General features: G+C 31.6%; 2 protein-coding genes across 6 annotated transcripts in view; one reads left to right on the forward strand and one right to left on the reverse strand.

The window, feature by feature from the left end:
• On the reverse strand, window positions 1-22712 carry LOC127866097 (uncharacterized). 5 transcript variants are annotated; one of them, XM_052406499.1, is made up of 13 exons: window positions 22513-22712; window positions 16768-16927; window positions 16103-16194; window positions 15342-15571; window positions 14452-14481; window positions 13597-13618; window positions 13313-13548; window positions 12505-12585; window positions 11343-11435; window positions 10480-10614; window positions 9333-9482; window positions 8497-8566; window positions 5835-7697 (listed from the first exon to the last, which is right to left on the reverse strand). In XM_052406499.1, exons 1-13 carry the CDS (start codon window positions 22544-22546, stop codon window positions 7195-7197), a joined length of 1836 nt encoding a protein of 611 aa, XP_052262459.1. In that variant the 5' UTR covers window positions 22547-22712; the 3' UTR covers window positions 5835-7194. The 5 variants fall into 5 exon arrangements, with proteins under 5 accessions (XP_052262458.1, XP_052262456.1, XP_052262457.1 ...); XM_052406498.1 differs by lacking the exons at window positions 5835-7697; window positions 8497-8566; window positions 9333-9482 and adding exons at window positions 1-1863; window positions 2663-2732; window positions 3499-3648 and having other exon boundaries at window positions 13313-13618; window positions 22513-22711; XM_052406496.1 differs by lacking the exons at window positions 5835-7697; window positions 8497-8566 and adding exons at window positions 1-1863; window positions 2663-2732 and having other exon boundaries at window positions 13313-13618; window positions 22513-22711.
• The window catches only part of LOC127866100 (cAMP-dependent protein kinase regulatory subunit-like), a 156405-nt gene that overhangs the window by 44813 nt on the left and 87521 nt on the right, over window positions 1-24071 (forward strand). The window lies entirely within an intron of this gene.

The raw sequence follows: 24071 nt of genomic DNA on the forward strand, positions 1-24071 counted from the left end.
TTAAATTTTGTTCTTTTTTATTCAACAACTATGCTAAAGATATCATTCAATAAATTACACACCATAATGACATGGTAAAGATACAACAGTATAACAAAATTACGTTAAAAATGTAAGAATATCAAAAATAGAAGAAGATTTCTACTGACCAAAATCTCTGTTAAAAAACTATATTTTTTTAGAATTTGAGCATCTGATCATAATTTCATACTGGCTTTCATTGTATTTTTTCAAAAGTGAACATCTATTACAATTTTTCTAAAAACTTGCTTGTCCACATATATTTTTTAAGCTAATATGATCAGTTTATTATTCACACTATCACTAGTAAATGAACTTAAAACTAAGTTATACTTTCACAAAAAAAACATTACAATTATTTTTTATAGTACACATAAGGTAAATATTTAATAAGTTAAAAACATAAAATCACATAGAACTCACAAGCTCTTTTGCAATATCAAGAAAAGTCTATTTACATAAATAATGTCAATACTGAACTTGTCAGATGGAATTACAAAAATAGATGACAATCTACTGACAGAAATTACTTTTAAAAACTTTTTTTGCAGGTTTACATCAGTCTTTGCCAAACTTATTCATTAAGTTAAAAAATGTGTTTTTTTTTCAATATTTGCTCTGAATTATCTTTTCAAAGAATTTTATTATATGTATTCACAAACAATTCTAGTTTGTCTATATGAATTAATTTTAATTTTAGTTACATGAACATTATGAATGTATACAGGAGAGTCACACTTTTTACAAAGAAACACATACAAACACAATATTTCAAAACATGACAGCACTAAGAAAGCACCATAATCTACTATAATGTCTAGTTTAAAGCACTATAATACATAATAGTCAAAAACACAACTACACTGAGTCAAAAACCCTTGCTGATGTGTCATTCAGGTGGAGGTTGAACTCTTGAGCAAGTTCCTCTGCGGAAAAATACATACGGCTCACATGGAGCACTGCATCACAAGTATTTGCAATTGGTCTGCGGTTAATTCCTTGGGTAGAATTAAACTCTACATTAAGTTTACGGATACACAGTGTGTCACTCGAAGTCCAGAAACGTAGAAATGCCAGGAGCTGTGGCTTTGAAAGCGAACGGATAAATCTTTCTAAGTAGGATTTGATCCTCTCTTCTAACATGGACATTGTTGCATTGTCTGAAGACTTGTAACTGATCAGGTTAATAACTTTTGCTGGTGTTGGTTTGAATTTGTCCAATAAACTTACAATAAGTGATTCGCTAACACCTTTCCACAACAGCGGATAACAGTCCAATCCCACTTTAATTCTAGCAATTGGCACAAAAGGAACAACTACCATGTTTAACTTGGCAATGTCAACAATAGATTGTCTTATATAAAAGAAGGGAGTTTACTAACTGTTGGTCTGTTTCTGGAATGTAGGACATAAACGAGGACAGTATCAGATCGTCAGAACAGCACCCCGAACTTGCCAATACATAAACAACTGGTGATAGAGCTGGCGGTAAATAATTACACAAAACATAAGCATGGCTGATGATTTTGCCAACAATTACCAAAGTGTCATTAAACAAAGTCCGTGTATCAACCATCGGAAGCTTGTGTGTACGGCCAGAAAACATCTTTAGAAACATGGCTAGGAAAAAGCAGGAAAACATCTCCCTAGTCAAGCCATCAACGTCTAAAGCTGCTTCTTCCCCTTCGAATGTTACATTAAGCCTGTGGTGGATAATGTCTGGTTTGCTTCTGTAGAGGGTCAGAACATCATCAACTATGTTGTCTCTGTCTACTGTGATGTCAACTGCTGGTAATAGGCTGTCAAAGACTCTAGACTGACGTCTCTCCAGGTCTGAAATATCTGAAAAACAAAGCAATTGTTATATATGGGTTTTAATTCTAAGACAATACACAGATACTGGTCCAAACATAAAAACCTCATATATTATAACAAATATTTGTAGCTTTATGTGTATATATTATATAAAAAAAAGGTGTCATTCCAGATGCCTATTCCAGTCTTGACAAAGGTGAATGTACTTGGTTAAATTTGTATTTTCTTCCTGTACCTAATTCAGTAATTCATTGTACTTGCATAGTCGGTGTTTTCTATAGATCTAACCGTAAAGAATGATATATCGAAGAGCAAATTAAAGAAATTCAAAAAGTATTGATATAGTTATCCAGATTTTCTTATCAACCAGTAACTGGCATTATTATCTGTCTCTGCAATTTGTAAAAGTTTATCAAAACAAGAAGGAATTGAGGTCAATATTTTCACCATATCAATCAATTTCAAAGAAAATTGTTCATATAAATGCCAATTTTGGCTTCAAGCATTAAGGATGTTTGCTGCTCATGTCAGCCATTTTTTGGCAGATTCTCGAACTCCTCTACTGTTGTCCATTTCAAAGCATTAATATTTTTTGCCCCCCTGACCCCCACTTTTCTTTTCATAATTTCATAAAACACACGTAAAATTGTTATTTTAAAAGTTTTTATGAAATTCTATTTATTTCTTCCGGGTTGTTAACAGGAAAAACCTATCAATACAAAACCTATGAAAAATCAAGAGCAATCCATTTCCCACCAAATTTTCAAAAGCTTATATCTTAAAAACGGGCACATGAACATCTCAATGCATATTCCTAAATATTTACCTGTAATGTGAAGTAACTGCTTTGGTTCTGGAGATTGCTCTTCTTCAGACTCTCTTTCATCAGATGAATCCTAAAAATTAAAGACAATATTTAGAACAATTTCATTGAGAAAAATTACAACTATCAACTGATTACTGATATGGAATCAAGCATAGTAACCTATCAAATCGGTTTTATCAGTTTTGTTGTTAAAAAAAAAATCAGAAAAAAAGTCATAAACATAACTGATGACATCAACCATCAAACAATTATTTTGTGACAATTGTGTTCTGCCAAAATGAAATTTGTGAATATATTTTATAGAACTGCATCTTGAACAGGAGAAATCTATATAGTTTAATACTCTTGGATGAAAAATAAGTGCTTCAATGTATATATATCAAAACATTTATGTCACTGTCAGAAATGGCTCAAAATGGCTCGCTTTGGAGAAAATGCTTTTTTACAATTTTGAAGATATCATAATATGATGTAGGTCACCACTTTTTTTTTATTTGTCCACATCAATGAACTGTGCTTAGCAGGCATGATACGTCAAAAAGTGAATGATGGGAAGGAAGATTGTTGTATTCTGTATGACACATAATTGTTTTTGACACTGTAAAGTGCTTGACATATTTGGCAAAATAGCATTTTTTATCGTTGACCCCAATTATCTTGAAAACTGTAAGAGATAGAAAAAGTCTGTGGCATACTACCGAAAGCTCTCGTTGAGAGGAATCCAATGAAGAAAATCCCATCAAAATCGGTTGACAAATAAAAATTTCGCAATTGATATCCCCTTAATGAGCCTACTGTGTGTTAGAATCAATTAATTTCCATATATATTAATATACCTCAAAGTCTGCTTCTTCAATGATGATGCGACAGTTCCCTGTGATGCCCAAAGCAGATAAGGTCTCTCGTCGTCTTGGGATAACTTGACCACAGTATACAAGTTTAGCCATAACCACATCTGTTACTCCCTCAATATACAAATGAAGAGTCTGAAAAAAGAAATATCAGAATTAACCATCTAAAATTTGATAAAGTTTTTCTAAATGTAATTCTTTGTTATTTTACGGCTATAAGTAATCGCTTGATCCCTTGCTCTCGAGGTGAAAGAAATCTGTTTTCTAGCTTATTCTTGTTAATCATGAATATTGATTTAACGATAAAAAAGAGTTTAGGAGGTATATTATACAAAAAACGAACTGGTCAATTTACACTCTCATAGTCCCTTGGAGAACACAATTCATTTTTTACCAGTGTTGCTTTTACATGTATGCTTTTTATCTCGTTTCATGCATTGTAAAGATATGACATCAATCATAGAAACCCTTAGGTTTATAAATAAAAAAGACAATCACACAAATTTTTCTTTGTTCATCAGAAATATTGGTATTTTTCAGAATCTTTATAATAACTTTTATCCTTGTTTTTAATATATTTAATCTTAAATTATTTGGTTGATGTCTTAGTTCTATGTTGAAATAAGACCATATAATCTTCTAAAAATATCAATGAAAATTAATCATTCAGGTAAAAATCATATGTGAAGATTTTCTTTGAGATTACAAAAAAAAAAATTCAATAGACCAATTGATACCGCAGTTTAACAATGTTCTCAATGAATCTATGTTACATGGGTGAGAATAGATTTCTTCTACAGTAAAATAATGAATATGTGTGTTTGCATAGTCAAATTACATATGTTCTTACTCTGAGATACTTTTAGGAAATTATCTTAAAAATGAATTTGTATATCTTTTAAGTACAAAAGACCAGAATTTACTTCATTAATACAGACAATATCTGGTAACTAAGAGTTATTTTATAGCTTTACCAAAATTAAAACCATACAGTTTAAATCATAAATGATCCAAAAAGTTATTCCTCAGTGTCATTAGAAAACAATTTATGTTTGGTTTTAGAAACATATTGAAAATTTACTGAAAAAGATTTGACATGAATGCTTTTGAAATATAAATCCTTGCTTTATACCTCTGATAACGTGTCCTTGGAGAATGTCCTGTTAAGCTCTTGTTGATCTGGTAGAACCAAAATTACTGAATCTCTGCCTGAAACTTTTTGACGATGCAGAATTAAAGGATCGGTATTGTTACTAGATGTGTTCAAATTCTATTAAAGTCTTAAAATATGTGTATTTCATATGCAAAACTGTGCCAGCTGAGACACATACATGTGAAAATAAAAAAAATAAGGGGTAAGTGTTGGCGAGACCACACTCCATCTACAAGGAAAGCATATTGAATATAAAAAATCTAGAGGTCTCCACAGTACTTTCAACAAGGGTGGAATTCCACTCCTTGTGAAAAGCTCTAAAGTACCCATACATGTACAATATATATCTGCATATCTTACCTACACTATAAAAAATGAAGCAGTATTATTGCTGACCCAATCAAACTCTTCTTGAAGATATACATGTATTTACCTGAGAGATTTGTCAGACTCCAATGTGAGTTGATCTAACTAATCAACACAATACCATTTGTTTACCTGTGTAAACCACTGTATGGAGATTTAAACTTGTTTTCTATTGAGATGAGTTTTCAATCACTATTGATTACATTGCATAGCAAAAAAATCATCTCTGTTTATACTGAGGCACACATTACAATGATTGGATCAACAATAAATCCTTTGAAAACATGGATATACCTTAACACAACTGACATCTGAAATGCACCGAAAATAAAACTTCATTTTCTAACTTTTAACTTTGTGCTTCTGACAGAAAGCTGTGTACAAAGATGTTAGTTTCCACAACTTTACATCAGTTGGTAATAGTGGAAATATAGTACCAGATCTCCAGTCTGCATATACATGCTCAAAAGTGGCAGATGGTCGTGCAACTTTCATCTCATTTTCATGATTCAATGACTTAGTATGAAACTTTGACATTATTTTACATTTATGTCCATGTTACCAAGGTTAATTGTTGATACCTCATTGTGATGTCATAGTGATACTTGGAATGTAAATGTTCATGTGTATAGGTAATTTGTCAGGAAGGAAGTCACATCCTCATAAAACTATGCATTAAATTGTTTGTGAAATGAATTCAACATTTCTTTGTGTTAAACAGAAGAAATTAATGGTTAGATTGTGAACAAACTGTTAATACTTTTGAATACTGTGTACTGATAAAAAAGTGGACATTGGACCATTAAATTTTGTTCTTTTTTATTCAACAACTATGCTAAAGATATCATTCAATAAATTACACACCATAATGACATGGTAAAGATACAACAGTATAACAAAATTACGTTAAAAATGTAAGAATATCAAAAATAGAAGAAGATTTCTACTGACCAAAATCTCTGTTAAAAAACTATATTTTTTTAGAATTTGAGCATCTGATCATAATTTCATACTGGCTTTCATTGTATTTTTTCAAAAGTGAACATCTATTACAATTTTTCTAAAAACTTGCTTGTCCACATATATTTTTTAAGCTAATATGATCAGTTTATTATTCACACTATCACTAGTAAATGAACTTAAAACTAAGTTATACTTTCACAAAAAAAACATTACAATTATTTTTTATAGTACACATAAGGTAAATATTTAATAAGTTAAAAACATAAAATCACATAGAACTCACAAGCTCTTTTGCAATATCAAGAAAAGTCTATTTACATAAATAATGTCAATACTGAACTTGTCAGATGGAATTACAAAAATAGATGACAATCTACTGACAGAAATTACTTTTAAAAACTTTTTTTGCAGGTTTACATCAGTCTTTGCCAAACTTATTCATTAAGTTAAAAAATGTGTTTTTTTTTCAATATTTGCTCTGAATTATCTTTTCAAAGAATTTTATTATATGTATTCACAAACAATTCTAGTTTGTCTATATGAATTAATTTTAATTTTAGTTACATGAACATTATGAATGTATACAGGAGAGTCACACTTTTTACAAAGAAACACATACAAACACAATATTTCAAAACATGACAGCACTAAGAAAGCACCATAATCTACTATAATGTCTAGTTTAAAGCACTATAATACATAATAGTCAAAAACACAACTACACTGAGTCAAAAACCCTTGCTGATGTGTCATTCAGGTGGAGGTTGAACTCTTGAGCAAGTTCCTCTGCGGAAAAATACATACGGCTCACATGGAGCACTGCATCACAAGTATTTGCAATTGGTCTGCGGTTAATTCCTTGGGTAGAATTAAACTCTACATTAAGTTTACGGATACACAGTGTGTCACTCGAAGTCCAGAAACGTAGAAATGCCAGGAGCTGTGGCTTTGAAAGCGAACGGATAAATCTTTCTAAGTAGGATTTGATCCTCTCTTCTAACATGGACATTGTTGCATTGTCTGAAGACTTGTAACTGATCAGGTTAATAACTTTTGCTGGTGTTGGTTTGAATTTGTCCAATAAACTTACAATAAGTGATTCGCTAACACCTTTCCACAACAGCGGATAACAGTCCAATCCCACTTTAATTCTAGCAATTGGCACAAAAGGAACAACTACCATGTTTAACTTGGCAATGTCAACAATAGATTGTCTTATATAAAAGAAGGGAGTTTACTAACTGTTGGTCTGTTTCTGGAATGTAGGACATAAACGAGGACAGTATCAGATCGTCAGAACAGCACCCCGAACTTGCCAATACATAAACAACTGGTGATAGAGCTGGCGGTAAATAATTACACAAAACATAAGCATGGCTGATGATTTTGCCAACAATTACCAAAGTGTCATTAAACAAAGTCCGTGTATCAACCATCGGAAGCTTGTGTGTACGGCCAGAAAACATCTTTAGAAACATGGCTAGGAAAAAGCAGGAAAACATCTCCCTAGTCAAGCCATCAACGTCTAAAGCTGCTTCTTCCCCTTCGAATGTTACATTAAGCCTGTGGTGGATAATGTCTGGTTTGCTTCTGTAGAGGGTCAGAACATCATCAACTATGTTGTCTCTGTCTACTGTGATGTCAACTGCTGGTAATAGGCTGTCAAAGACTCTAGACTGACGTCTCTCCAGGTCTGAAATATCTGAAAAACAAAGCAATTGTTATATATGGGTTTTAATTCTAAGACAATACACAGATACTGGTCCAAACATAAAAACCTCATATATTATAACAAATATTTGTAGCTTTATGTGTATATATTATATAAAAAAAAGGTGTCATTCCAGATGCCTATTCCAGTCTTGACAAAGGTGAATGTACTTGGTTAAATTTGTATTTTCTTCCTGTACCTAATTCAGTAATTCATTGTACTTGCATAGTCGGTGTTTTCTATAGATCTAACCGTAAAGAATGATATATCGAAGAGCAAATTAAAGAAATTCAAAAAGTATTGATATAGTTATCCAGATTTTCTTATCAACCAGTAACTGGCATTATTATCTGTCTCTGCAATTTGTAAAAGTTTATCAAAACAAGAAGGAATTGAGGTCAATATTTTCACCATATCAATCAATTTCAAAGAAAATTGTTCATATAAATGCCAATTTTGGCTTCAAGCATTAAGGATGTTTGCTGCTCATGTCAGCCATTTTTTGGCAGATTCTCGAACTCCTCTACTGTTGTCCATTTCAAAGCATTAATATTTTTTGCCCCCCTGACCCCCACTTTTCTTTTCATAATTTCATAAAACACACGTAAAATTGTTATTTTAAAAGTTTTTATGAAATTCTATTTATTTCTTCCGGGTTGTTAACAGGAAAAACCTATCAATACAAAACCTATGAAAAATCAAGAGCAATCCATTTCCCACCAAATTTTCAAAAGCTTATATCTTAAAAACGGGCACATGAACATCTCAATGCATATTCCTAAATATTTACCTGTAATGTGAAGTAACTGCTTTGGTTCTGGAGATTGCTCTTCTTCAGACTCTCTTTCATCAGATGAATCCTAAAAATTAAAGACAATATTTAGAACAATTTCATTGAGAAAAATTACAACTATCAACTGATTACTGATATGGAATCAAGCATAGTAACCTATCAAATCGGTTTTATCAGTTTTGTTGTTAAAAAAAAAATCAGAAAAAAAGTCATAAACATAACTGATGACATCAACCATCAAACAATTATTTTGTGACAATTGTGTTCTGCCAAAATGAAATTTGTGAATATATTTTATAGAACTGCATCTTGAACAGGAGAAATCTATATAGTTTAATACTCTTGGATGAAAAATAAGTGCTTCAATGTATATATATCAAAACATTTATGTCACTGTCAGAAATGGCTCAAAATGGCTCGCTTTGGAGAAAATGCTTTTTTACAATTTTGAAGATATCATAATATGATGTAGGTCACCACTTTTTTTTTATTTGTCCACATCAATGAACTGTGCTTAGCAGGCATGATACGTCAAAAAGTGAATGATGGGAAGGAAGATTGTTGTATTCTGTATGACACATAATTGTTTTTGACACTGTAAAGTGCTTGACATATTTGGCAAAATAGCATTTTTTATCGTTGACCCCAATTATCTTGAAAACTGTAAGAGATAGAAAAAGTCTGTGGCATACTACCGAAAGCTCTCGTTGAGAGGAATCCAATGAAGAAAATCCCATCAAAATCGGTTGACAAATAAAAATTTCGCAATTGATATCCCCTTAATGAGCCTACTGTGTGTTAGAATCAATTAATTTCCATATATATTAATATACCTCAAAGTCTGCTTCTTCAATGATGATGCGACAGTTCCCTGTGATGCCCAAAGCAGATAAGGTCTCTCGTCGTCTTGGGATAACTTGACCACAGTATACAAGTTTAGCCATAACCACATCTGTTACTCCCTCAATATACAAATGAAGAGTCTGAAAAAAGAAATATCAGAATTAACCATCTAAAATTTGATAAAGTTTTTCTAAATGTAATTCTTTGTTATTTTACGGCTATAAGTAATCGCTTGATCCCTTGCTCTCGAGGTGAAAGAAATCTGTTTTCTAGCTTATTCTTGTTAATCATGAATATTGATTTAACGATAAAAAAGAGTTTAGGAGGTATATTATACAAAAAACGAACTGGTCAATTTACACTCTCATAGTCCCTTGGAGAACACAATTCATTTTTTACCAGTGTTGCTTTTACATGTATGCTTTTTATCTCGTTTCATGCATTGTAAAGATATGACATCAATCATAGAAACCCTTAGGTTTATAAATAAAAAAGACAATCACACAAATTTTTCTTTGTTCATCAGAAATATTGGTATTTTTCAGAATCTTTATAATAACTTTTATCCTTGTTTTTAATATATTTAATCTTAAATTATTTGGTTGATGTCTTAGTTCTATGTTGAAATAAGACCATATAATCTTCTAAAAATATCAATGAAAATTAATCATTCAGGTAAAAATCATATGTGAAGATTTTCTTTGAGATTACAAAAAAAAAAATTCAATAGACCAATTGATACCGCAGTTTAACAATGTTCTCAATGAATCTATGTTACATGGGTGAGAATAGATTTCTTCTACAGTAAAATAATGAATATGTGTGTTTGCATAGTCAAATTACATATGTTCTTACTCTGAGATACTTTTAGGAAATTATCTTAAAAATGAATTTGTATATCTTTTAAGTACAAAAGACCAGAATTTACTTCATTAATACAGACAATATCTGGTAACTAAGAGTTATTTTATAGCTTTACCAAAATTAAAACCATACAGTTTAAATCATAAATGATCCAAAAAGTTATTCCTCAGTGTCATTAGAAAACAATTTATGTTTGGTTTTAGAAACATATTGAAAATTTACTGAAAAAGATTTGACATGAATGCTTTTGAAATATAAATCCTTGCTTTATACCTCTGATAACGTGTCCTTGGAGAATGTCCTGTTAAGCTCTTGTTGATCTGGTAGAACCAAAATTACTGATAGCATGTCTTCTGGTGCTGTGTTATGTCTGGAATTGGCTATCTCCTCTACAGCATTTGTCTGCATCTGTAACAATAATATATTCATCTTATTACTAATAACACAAAAAAGAAATTTGTATAACATATCAAATTTTTATCAGGTCTCATTATTTTAAGGTCAGACACAAATTCCACGATGCAACCAAAATGTTCTCTGCCCACAATCGAAATATGTAAGTCGTTGACCCTGCACCATCCACATACAGAAACTTGAGTAGAGCTTGAAAAAACTTGGATCACCTTATGCTATTTATGCAAATATATAATGAACAAAAAAAAACCATCTTGCAAACATTTTTCATGTGTTTATTTAATACGAAGATGTAAGAAATCAGTACAAGTGCTGTTGTTAGTTTTTTATAATTGTTATTCGCTTGATGATATTTTTTTAAAATGATTTCCGTCTTTGAATAGTTTAATGGCAAATTATTGTGGGAACCTCCTATATGATATTATGGTTCTTCCACGATTGAAGACCTTATGGTGACCTGTAGAAGATATTCATTGCTTGGCATTTAATGGAATTCAGACTATGGCAATCATACTTCATTTCCTACTTTATGTTAACGAAATCTTACATGATTAAAAAAGTAATTTATGATTATGAACAATATTGAGGCAAATGGTTTCTCTTTTGAAACTTTATTTAGTATTGGGAAACCACATTTGAAGCAAAAAATACCAGCAAATATAATCTAAGTTTAATGTGTGGGATCTTCTGTATATTATTGGCAAAGTCTATTAAATTTTTACCGTTTTCTGCTCCTCTTTACGTTGGTCTCGTAACCTTTGGCGTTCTGTTCGTGCAAGGTTGCGACGTACCCTAGCTGTCTGGCGTGCAGCTTCCTAAAATTTATAAAAATCAATCACTAACTGCATTCTCAACTCATTTTGCATTTTGAACAAAAATATTAACTTATAGGCCATTAAAACAAAAATGTTTGTTTCTCAAGCCTTTTTATTTTTAAATTGGTGCGGGCGGGTGATTTTTATTTTTAATTTTTATTTTTTCTGAAATGGAACCGTGAGTAACACATGCTACGTCTGGACCAAAATTGTAAAGTTTCCACAAGAGATCGTTTTGAAAGTGATTCCTTCATGAAGGTGGATACTTTTCCTGTTCTGTCTACCTAAAGATATGTCTAGTTTACATGGTTTCTATGTCCAGAATCTATTAGGAACCGTTTAAATTACACGATCCGCCATTTTTTCATTATCAAAGGGAAATAACTCAAAATTTAATTTTACGGATTTTCAAACAAAACAAAGTAAAATTTACGGATTTTCAAACGAAACAAAATAAAAAAACATTTCCGAGAAGTGTGAAAAAAAGTTTGACCCACAACGATTTCAGTGACGTGGGCGGGGCTTGAGAAACAAAAAATTTTATTAGAATGGCCATATGTGTCCATTAATGCTCCAAAAATATCAGCTGTTATGTGTCCATTCATTGAACAACAATATTGCTTGTTGTAAACAACAATAAATATCCACTGTTTCGAGTGTGTGAGATCAGAAATTGTAACACTTAATTCAGCTTGTTCTGTGATAGTTATACCATGTGATGTTTTGTGTCTGTATAAGATTAACATGAGGCTTGAACTGGAGTATGTCTTATGAAATATCTTTTAAATATCATTCTGTAAGTCTTGTGATTTTGCTATTTTGAGATAACAGCATATATACTAAAGGTAGCGATTAACTTGTTTATCTGTTTTTCTGTGATGTATATGCTAAATGCCAGTGCGAAGAAATGCCTCTTTCATCATTATATAGCATTGATAGGTACATTTTTGGAAATATTCAGACAGGAGTATAATTGTACAGATTTTAGAGCTTTTCACCAAAATTGGCATTTGCCTAATGGCAATTGGTATAAGTTGTGCAGTAAACTTCAAAGTTATGAAAGTCTTACCCTGTCCTGATCAGCTGCGAGGGATACTGCAAAGTCAAACTCCTGCTCCATGATGAGTCGATGCCTTGGATTGATGTCAATCTGAAAGACACAACAGTTCAACCTAACAATTTATGTAGTGCCAAAAAAACTTTATTTTGTGTCCCAAAAGCATGATATTGTGACAAAAGTTTAAAAAAGTTTAATTTGGTATTTACATTTTTAAAAAAAATCCGTTAATTCAAAATAATGTAAAGGCAGAATACAATTTCTTGATGTCAATCTGACCAATCAATAAAACGACTAATATTAAAAATGAATATGGAGAAGATTTTTAACTATACATTCCATTTTTTTAACAGATAAATTGAACTGTAAAAATATTACCAGTTTTATGAGTAAATAAAAACTTTATACATATAAAAATTTAGCTCATATAAATGACAAATTTATTCATTCAATGTCTGTATACTACCTAACGTGTATTTTGAGCTCCAGTAGGGCAAAATGCGCCCGAGTTTCTTAATAAAAGTTCTGAAAGTGACCAACTATCATCCTTGTATGATTTGTAGTAATTTTGATATTGCCCTTTACAGAAACTTCGCTAATAATGTTCATGCAGAAAATGTAGGTCAATGTGACATTATTCTGGTATGGTAAAATGTATTAACTGTCAAATCATCATATTGAGAAAATAATCATTGAAAAGTACTGCATAGGTAAAACAGGAACCAAACACTTTCCTATCCCCCACTCTATTAGGCTTGGAAATGACATGGTATAAAGCATTTTTTCAGATCTAGGAAATCAGTGCTTTTGGAATACTTACAACTGGAGTGCCCGTTGGGATCCATGCAGCTGGTTGTGGAGTTGTTGTAGTCTGTGGGAGTGTAGAACTCTGTGGAGTTGATGTAGGGTGTGTTACTGGCTGAGGATGAGAAACTATCTGTTGTTGCACAGGTGTTGCATGTGAAGTTGTCATGGTTGGTTGTACTGTTGGTGCAGGTGTTGTCACAACTGGTTGTATAGCAGCTGGTGCAGGTCTCAACACAACTGGTCTTATAACAGCTGGTGTTGGAATGACATGGGACACTGGATGGGTTGTTGAATTTTCAGCTGGCAGAGCGACTAGTTGCTATAAGAGAGATGATATTTGTATTAGACTTGATCAAGCAATGAAAAAAATTCTAAGAGTAACAGCATTTTATTTTGAAGAATGTGGGTCTTAAATAGGTGTCTGACTGTTGTAAATTCAGTTTTATCTAGCATAGCAAAGCTGCACCACAGTAATTATGATTCTGTTTTGTAAAACATACTTTAAAATGAAATACAATCCTTCAAGTTGCAGACCCAGCTTCATTCATCCTGGGTAAATCATGGGATTGATGGCCTACGTCAACAAATACAGAACATTGATTTAATTTTATATGTATTCATTCTATTTCTAAAATCTTAATACAGTGTTGATAGTACATATAAAAATGGAGATTAGTCCATAGGTTGAGACTCCACTATTTACTGTTAAATGGTGTAAATTTTTATTTTTACTTTGTATCCTCCTTATTATGCAACCATAGAATCCCAAGTGACACTAAGGGTATTTATGAGTGAAAAAAGGGTACTTGGAAGTTCTGTGAAGCTATATGCCTTTATTAGTCATATATGTGAAATAAAAGCTTTAGTGTCATAGACCGCAAATATATTGTGCTCTAAAAAAATGGGCTTTACATATTGTTGACCCATTCGAAATTTAATTCTGTCTGTAAATTCAACAAACATGTAAAAAGGAGATGGCGCATGATTGTTAATGAGACAACTATCCACTAATTCACAACCAATGAACAATTAAAAGTTCTAAACTTGAGTTTCTGTGACACAAACCCATGACAGTATTATAAAACCATGCCAAAATTAATATCATTTCTAAGCATATTTCTAAGCATATTATATATATATATATATATATACCTCATTATCTGTATTCTCTTGCGGGTGATCCTGAAAAATTAAGAAACAAATTAATATGATACTCAAGCATTTGTAACTTAACTAGATGTGGATTCCTTATTGCAAGATACATACATGTGTTGTTTGCTTCTGACTTAATGAACAAGATGAATTTCATAAGCGCAAACATGTCCAAGGGGCATGGATACCATTGCCAAACAGATGTAGATGTACATGAATGATAGACTTGTATAGAGGCAAAAAAAATTATCAAAAATTGAAAGGGATTTCAATAATGATAAACTCTCAAATGTATTAACATATGAAAACTTAAACAAAAAAGAAATGTGGTTACTTAAATAAGCGCACTAGCAAATAAATATGATTATTTCAACACGACTCCATAAAAAATCACATCTTTCTAACATGAACAGTTGCAGAAGATATTGTATCATCACAAGACAAATCGTTATATCATAAAGAAGGGATTTTCCAGAAAGTTCTCAGTTACATGACATAATTAAGCTGTGTTCGCTTTTTAGGCAATGCCTATTTTCATATTATGGTATATCTCTATTCTCAGTGTTTCATCTTAAAAGTTATGTTACAGTAATGTTTGATATTTGATGTGCCCGATGAGACAGAAATAGAGAAATAAAAAAAAAAGAATTAAAACAAATATTAAAACAAGACATGCTCTATGAGACTTTCATGAGTGAGATGTTTACATTTGTAATGAATGGAAAATAAAAATTAAAACAAATAAGTTATTTGAACATCAATAACCAAACAGCACAATGAAGGTTTTATTTTGAATGTGTGTTTTGGCTATAAAAACAGACTGGCAATGCCATTAATATATAATTCATGTATACAATTTTAGCTAAAATTTCATTTTAAACGTCATATACCTGTATCTTGATAACAACTGTTCCCTGGTACTTTAGTGTCTTAAAATATGTAGGGCTAAATGGGGCAGCTACAAGGTTACGACTCTGGGTGTTGGTGAACAGGCTGAAGTCTTTTCCAGTAAGTCTGGCATAAAGAGAACGGATGTTCTCTTTGAAGTCTGCTTCTGCTAGGTCTACTGAAAACGGATGTGCTTTTCCTTTGCCATCGTGGTAGTATGCAGGCGGAAAACCTTAAGAAAAACAAACTAAGAAATGAAACATAAATTTAAAAAATATGTTTATAACAATGAAAATGATTTTTCAATCTGCTGCAAATGTAGAATTTTGATAAGACAAGGCATATAACATCCTACATTTTATGGAAACTTTACATATAAAGCATATAAATGTAACACGATACCATTGAGTCCCACTTTTGCAAAACAAACTTATCTACAAAGAGTATCTGTCGTAATCCTATGACATAAGGGCACCTAAACTTGTGAAACCAGATGAAATCAGGCCAATTAGAGTTTCTTCAAAGCAGGTTAAGTTATTAATAAGCAATGTTATTGGAGGGTTGAACCATTCTGCCCCACTGAAATCTCTTGACACCAGTCCTGATTTATTTTGTTGGTTTACAATATATGCATTAGACCTCAAAATTTGTAAACCTTTTTCTTCTCATGGATAGGGTGTGGTCTCTCTGACGTTTGCTCCATATCTTTTCTTTTGCATATATGTGTATTTTTTTTTATTCATTTTAAAAACAAAATCTTTACCATAGCCAATTGCTTGGTGTCTCTCTATAGCTGCATCTTGCTTGGAGAACTTTGGCAGCTCACAACCATCTGGCAAAAGGTAAAACTTCAACCTGTTAAAAAAAAAGAATTGGGTCAAATAGATAGCAGTTCCTCTACACATGCAAAACAAATTAAGAGGTCTGCCGAAGGCCTTCTACGAGGGAGAATTCAACTCTCCTTAAGCTCTTAATGACCCAAAACATATACAATGAGTATACTCATAAAACTCTTTCCACCTGAATAAAATGAGAATTGTATAACACAAACAGAGAGAAAACGGACGGACGGACAAGGGTAAAACTTGATGCCCCCGTCGCCTAAAGGCGGGGGCATAAAAATATCAAATAAAACTATACAAATAAATGACGACAGACATAGAGGTGCCAGTCGATAGTAATCCCCATATATAGGTTATGTTTCCCTGCGAGTACAAACTTGTAACTTTTCATAATATTTATTTAATAATAATAATTCATATATATAAGCGTTTTCAATTATGTCATTTTTATCAAAATGTTCATTGTCATAGTTTTTTTTTATAATAAAAAGTAGCGTAATTAGATTGGTTACTCCCTTACTAACTAAAATTATATAAATTTTTCAAAAAACTTTAGAACTAAGTTACTTCCAGGGAAATACTATACCTGACTACTTTTGGTTTGGGTCCAGGTTTCTGTTTTTGAAGTCTTGATCTTCTGGCAGGCCGGGTGAAGTAGCGTAATGTACCAACATCTGCAATGGCAGCAGTGAGAATATCTTCAAAGCTTGGTGCTGGTGGCTGGAAGTCATCATCATGGTCGTGTTCTGAAAAACATTAAAAACAGTAAGCAAAATTCTATATTTCCGATTTTAATACTTTTGAGGGTTTAATTTATTACAATCCTTAAAGACATAATATTTTGTGCATCAACACGCGATATATCAAACACAATACGTCCTAAGATTTAATACTGTGTTGTCACTAATCGTGAGGAAAAAACAAGATGGCTCCAATGCCAAATTAATATCTGTGTAAGGTGGCGATAAGTGTATCAATATCCGTAGCCACAAAAACCAGTTTTAAAGTCTTGACTACAATGTCGAACCTGTACCCTTTATGGATAAGTTTATTTTTGTCACATTTGGGGCTGTTTTATAGACTTTTTGTAGAGGCATTTGAATTGATGCTTGGTGCGGTTATTTTTTTTATATTTTGAAAGTTAAATTTGACAAGAAAATGTTGGGGGAACAAATGTAACAGAAGCTGCCTAAAGGAATCAAAAAACTTTGTGAAAATGGGAGCTGGAGAATCCAAGGAACTACAAATCAATTTGGTTTGGTCTTATGTCAAGGGAAACAATAAGCTTCTTAAAAATTTGATAAAATACTGAAAGCATTTTTCAGCAAAGAGGATGAAAATATCCCTTTTTCATAAATTGGAATGTCAACATTCAATTTCAATATTAAAAAGTTTATGTCCCTGAAAAAAACATTCCTGTAATTTCATGAAAATTGCTGAATTTTTCAATTAGAGTATAACTTTGCAACGGATGGATGGACATTTAAAGACTGTCGTATAAAAAAGGCACTTGTAATTCAAAGGACATGCAAATGACGTAACAACTACATGCATTGGAATTACCGAATAACAGTATAATGCTAGAAAAATTATAATTCCTGAAATAGCATACCAGAAGGCTTTTAGTTTATGTCAACGAAGCATTTTGGAGAGTGCAGCACAGTTCTGTAAAAAAAATTCACCAGCTCCTGTTTTACCAGGTTACAAAGCTGGTGGCTTGCCTTATACTAGTGCTTATGCTAAACAATTCTTAGCCAAATTATCAAATTCAGATTTTGCCAGTATGAAATACTGTACTTTATCAATCATAATTACATGCATATCTGCATCAAAATGTACAAAAATGATCATTGTCAAATATAAAATAATAAATCCTATGCATAGATATATGTGCAATCAAGAGGTCCCTGACCTCAGTTCTATAGACTGTTAATGAAGGAGCCAAGTAATTTCAGGCCAAAGAAAAAAAATTGTGTGTTTCGGCTAACGCCTTGAAAAAAATTAGGTAGGGTAGGTAGGTAATTTTTTTTATTTTTAATTTTTTTTTTTACATAGACATAATGGAGCAGAGATGTTGACTTTAACAGTGCTTGTCCAAAAAAGCCAATAAAAAAGTTAGGTGGGGCTGGAAAAGCTAGGTAGGGTCGGGTTACCCTTAACACAGCTAATTTTTTTTTAGGCCTAGTTGCAGATTTGTGTTAAGATTCAGTATTAGTTAAAAAAAAAGGATTCAGTATCATTTCTAATATTTGAAAATCCTCTTTATTATCATGTTTTCTGTAAAATAGTAATTGATAAATGTTTTCTTCAGTGTCATTATTTTTGCAATATAAAATGAAATGGTTTTCATCATCACTGATTCAACAAGATTATTTTTTACATTTAGTACAGTATCTAAAGCTTTGCAGTATTTTTCTATATCTTTACTAATTATTGTCAAAAAAGACACATATATATGGCCAGTCTTAAAAATATCCTTGTTTGTCCTTCCCCTACTCACCAGGTTTTAGTTGTGTAGGTAGGTAGGTTTATTATTATATTTTTTTTAAAGTCTCAATTTTTAATTTTAATTTGAAAGAAAACTGTATAAAACATGAAAAAAATCAAAGAAATAAAATTTGTGTAAGAACTTTGCAATAAAATTTTATGAGTAGGGGGGCAATTTTGGTGGGTAGGTCGGAGGAGGGCAAACAAACTAAATTTTATTTTAGGCCTATACCAAAATTATTTTTCATGGAGGGGCAAATTCAAAGCAAAATGCATAAATCAACACAGGTATATTTTCTCTTGTATAAACTTAGTTGTTTTTAAAATAGGAATATTCACTGAAAACGTTGAGAGAATATGCAAGGCAGAAATTTTACATGAACATCTAACTATTCCCTCCCCCCCCCCCCCCTTCCCCAGTTTTTTCTTTAATAGATAAAAGTGCAAAGTAACATCCATACAGGTCAAGGAAGTACAAAAATACATACAGCTTGTACAGCATAAAAGACATATTTTACAATATTGTGATATTTGTAAAATTTTGGACTTGCATGGACCTATCACAGTTCTAACATAAATTGCTATAAAAATCAAATAAAACATTGCTGTCAAAAGTTGAGATCCTGAAGATAAAATACATTTGAGTTGTAGAAACCTTTAAATTGACTCAAGTAAGGATGCAATATTGTCGTTTCCAAAAAATGATTTAGTCCTTAATTCAAGTTTTGTTTGCTATCAAGTATTAACTTGATTTTTTTATCAAAATGTGCAAAATTTCCTGAATTGGTCCCCCCCCCCTGGAATATTCTTATACCTTCCAATGTGTGATCATTTATATGAAATTAAGCTATTTCCCGGGTCTTAAACTTCTCAAAAATGTTCTCCTACCTTTACTCCTGACTTAAGTTTTATGGAACTATCATTGATCATGTTTATTCTTCACTAATTCATTTATAAATTGAGTCTGATACCATATGATGGTAGTCGAGGGTGTTAAAACACTGTCTTTGCATAAATGTTTTTATTTTTTTTAATACGAATATGAATTTTCTATTTAAATTTATTTTATTTCATTAAAGGGATTGTCAGAAACTTCAAAGTCATTAATATTTGAATAAGTTTCTTCAACATTGTTGGCAACTATTAAAGGTCATGAAACTCACTGTATAAAAGCAATTTTGATCAAGATTCTATTTTCATTCAAAGGATTCCTTTAGGATTCCATTACAAAAAAAAAACAAAACATGTGACTATGATTATCAAAAGCTCTCATGCAGGAAAATTACAAGCAGTGTTAACCCATAACCATATTACAGCATCTTTTAGCTGTTTTTTTCACACAAGGACTTGTTGGATGACTTGTGGAGACCACTATTTTTTGAAATTCCCTGTTTTTCTCTTGGATGGAGTGTGGTCTCTATGTAACTGATCCCATATAATATCTTTCCACTTGCATACTAACATAATATATATCTGTTTAATCATTTTATCGAAGCGTTATGATTAAGTGATGTTATTGACTAAATTTTGACAAAACTAAAACACCCAAAAAATAAAATTGCTACTTACCAACTGACATCTTGAATTCAGGATAATTATGATCAAGCAATTGAGTGGTGGTTTATTTATAAGAAAAAGATGAAGCCATACTATGACTTAGCTTGTGGAATGTCATATGGCCTTCTTTTTAAGAAAACAACCCATGTGTAATCAAGGGGTACCCTTCAATTAAGTAGACAATTACCAATACTGTTAAAACAACAACAAAATGTTGGTTGTTTTTAAAAAGGGAACTGAAATAACAAATACAGGATATGAAAGACAATTAACGAGCAATCACTGATCCTCATGACATTTTTAATACTGTATTATGGATTCGTTTGTTACCATTGCAATATTTACACACTCATAAAAAAATATAAATTGTTAACTGCTGCACTAAAACAACAATTAAATTCTTAATTAGGTTTATTTTGAATCTCATCAAACAATATAGGATAATATTTCGGAAGAACAATGACATTTAACAAATGCATACATTAGTTCTTTTAATTAATATCTAAACTGGGAATATATACTGAATATATGTCTCTGTCTAAACTATTTATTTCTAAAGGGGAAAAATCAGAACACTTAAGTTAGATATGTTTCTAAATAATATGTTAACAGTACATTTTTTTCTTTTTTTACATTTAAAATTATTTTAAAAGACAATAGTGCACTCAGACTTAAAATATCACCTGGGTAATTTCTGATATGTGTACTTTTTGGGATTGTTTACTTATAAGTTCACTGCCAATACTGAGATACTGGAGACTGTTTTTTTTCCATTTAAATACTAAAATCAAAGCCAAAATTTACATGTATAGAATATAATTAAGTTGGATTCGGTGACACGATATAATCTTTAATTTCTACCTGGGACATATAATATAGTCCCAGTTTCTACATACAAGCTGGTATGACTACTCGTATACAAGACAAGTTATTACTACAGGTAAATGCGATATGACCCGGAAATATATAGACGGGCGGATCGTTTTTGATGTTTATTGGGTTTATGGACGTTTCGTGCCACTGCCAGTTCGTGCCACTGATATTTGTGTGGAAAAGGGGTAGACGTTTCGTCCCACTGATACTATATAGGCAGATAGGTGTGAATAATGCCGTATAGGTGTGAATGATATTGGGGTGTAAATTTATGTAGAAAATTACAACAATGTTAACAATTATAATTATAAATAACAAAAATAAAATGATTTATTGTTAGTATACAAATATGTGTACATAGTTCGTTATGTTCAATAAATATAAAACATAAAGTGTTGTTATTTTGTATGCATCATGTGTACCGGGTATGTGTATGTAAAAATAAAATACAAAATATTTGTGCATAGTTCATTATGTTTAAAAAATATAAAACATGAAGTGCTGTTATTTTTTATGCTTCATGTGTATGCACTATATACATAAATAATAATATAACACAAATGAACAATAATACATTTTATTCAATAAAGACCTAATAAAATGAAGTTGGTCTTTTACTTGTAGGAAAAGCTTATGCTTTACTATCGACTCACAAACTATCAATTAGCGGTAAGTGCCTTTAAGTTATTAGCAAACAATGAATTACCGACTCGGACCAATTAGTAAACAACTCACCGCTTTAATGATGATTCAAACTGTGTAATGAATATAATGTTAATTTATTGAAAATGTTTTAATATATTTATGTAATCAATCTAGATATTGTTAAAATGTATGTATGCATTCCCTTTTGATATTGTTAATGTATAATATAAAAGAGTATAGTAAATCCTGTTTCGTTTCTTGTAATAATATACCGGTAATGTAAATTTATTGAAAATGTTTGAATATATTTATGTTATCAATCTAGATATTGTTAATGTATTATAAGAAGCATGTAAATTGACTCTTAAACATTTTTGTTCATGTAATTAAAAATAAATCTTGAAATCGCAGAATACTTTTAAACTGAATAAAAAATCTTGAAATAAAACAATGTTGATTTAACATTGAACAGATGTTACAATCAAAGGTGCGAAAGTTACCCGTTATGATTCACACCTATACGGTATTATTCACACCTATCCGCTTATATATCAGTGGGACGAAACGTCCAATGCCCTCCTACACAAATATCAGTGGCACGAACTGGTAGTGGCACGAAACGTCCAGCACCCGTTTATTGCATAGTTACTGACTGTCAGCAAAATTTGATGATGAAAGGGTGTTTTGAATGTTATTCCAGACTAAAACAAATTTTAGCTGACTTAAGATTCTAATCCAAATTTATAATATCTGTATTTTTTGCTCGTACCACATGGCAATCTTTTTCTTCCGACCTCGGGCATGAATTTATTAACAAACCTGACAACCAATCAAAACGCTTGTTTCATATGCTTATTTTCGGACGCGAGTTTTGACTTAACGATAATTAATAATTCAACTTAAGTAAAAATTTTATTACTTAAGTAATAATTAAATACAATTAACGATGCGAAAGCACTTAAATTAATTTTAAGCAGCGTTAAATGCAATTTAAGTAACTTAACGGTAGTAAAAATCAATTTTTGTTGTTCGGGCGCACTTAACGAGTTAAACTAAGTTTTTCTCTGCTTAATTCATTTTTCTCACATAAATAGAAAATAACTCTTCTTAACTACTTAATGCATTTAGTAGCGTTAATTCGAATTAAGTTACTTAAATTGAGTTTAAGTAGTGAAAAACTAAGTTTAAGTTACTTAAACTTAGTTTTTCTCATTTTTGTGGTTCAGGCGTGCCATAACCAACACTTAATGAGTTGGGACTTATGTAGCTACACTAAATGAGCTGAGTGATCATGTAGCTACACTAAATGAGTTGAGTCATCATGTAGCTACACTAAATGAGTTGAGTCGTCATGTAGCTACACTGAATGAGTTGAGTCATCATGTACCAACACTTAATGAGTTGAGTCATCATGTTGCTACACTAAATGAGTTGAGTCATCATGTAGCTACACTAAATGAGTTGAGTCATCATGTACCAATACTAAATAAGCTGAGTCATCATTTTGCTATACTAAATGAGTTGAGTCATCATGTACCAACACTAAATGAGCTGAGTCATCATGTTGCTACACTAAATAAGTTGAGTCATCATGTACCAACACTAAATGAGCTGAGTCATCATTTGCTATACTAAATGAGTTGAGTCATCATGTTGCTACACTAAATGAGTTGAGTCATCATGTAGCTACACTAAATGAGTTGAGTCATCATGTACCAATACTAAATGAGTTTAGTCATCATGTACCTATACTAAATGAGTTGAGTCATCATGTAACAACACTAAATGAGCTGAGTCATTATGTAGCTACACTTAATAAACTGAGTCATCATCTACTTACTCTGAATGAGCTGGGCCTGTGGAAATCCAGACATCTTGGACCATACTTCCAGCACATGCATTAAGCCTGGTTGTCCTGAGTTCAACTAAAATGATTTGCATGTTTTTTATGCACTGGTAAGATGTCATATAGCAGTGGGTCTGTCCGTCTGTCTGTCAAGCATTTTGTGTAAAGAGTTTTCCTAAATGCTCTCAGAATTGTACCTGATTTTTGGATTGTAAGTCTTAATTCATTACTTACAAATCAAGTTCTCTGTTCAGGTCCATTAATTTTGACCATGCTTATACAGGCCTTGGACTTTCTTTCTTTCACAATTCACTTTTCCGCAATTTTTTTCCAAATTACGCTTTAGGAAACTGAACTCATTTTTGGTATGTAAGTTTACCTATATGACTTATAGATCAAGTTTAAGTTTTGTTTCAGTGCATTGATATTTGACAAAGTAATATGCCTTGGCTTTAACATTTTTTGCTAAAATAGCTGCTGTA

The sequence above is a fragment of the Dreissena polymorpha genome, chromosome 2 (genome assembly GCF_020536995.1).
Source record: "Dreissena polymorpha isolate Duluth1 chromosome 2, UMN_Dpol_1.0, whole genome shotgun sequence".
NCBI lineage: Eukaryota > Metazoa > Mollusca > Bivalvia > Myida > Dreissenidae > Dreissena > Dreissena polymorpha.

Coding starts and splice junctions, on each gene's coding strand:
- LOC127866097 (XM_052406498.1), bottom strand. CDS start 22,546: ATGCCCGAGGTCGGAAGAAAAAGATTGCCATGTG. Junction 13,619..14,451: donor AAGAGAATACAGATAATGAG/GTATATATATAT, acceptor TCTCTCTTATAG/CAACTAGTCGCTCTGCCAGC. Junction 2,733..3,498: donor TTGAAGAAGCAGACTTTGAG/GTATATTAATAT, acceptor TTTAATTTTTAG/GATTCATCTGATGAAAGAGA.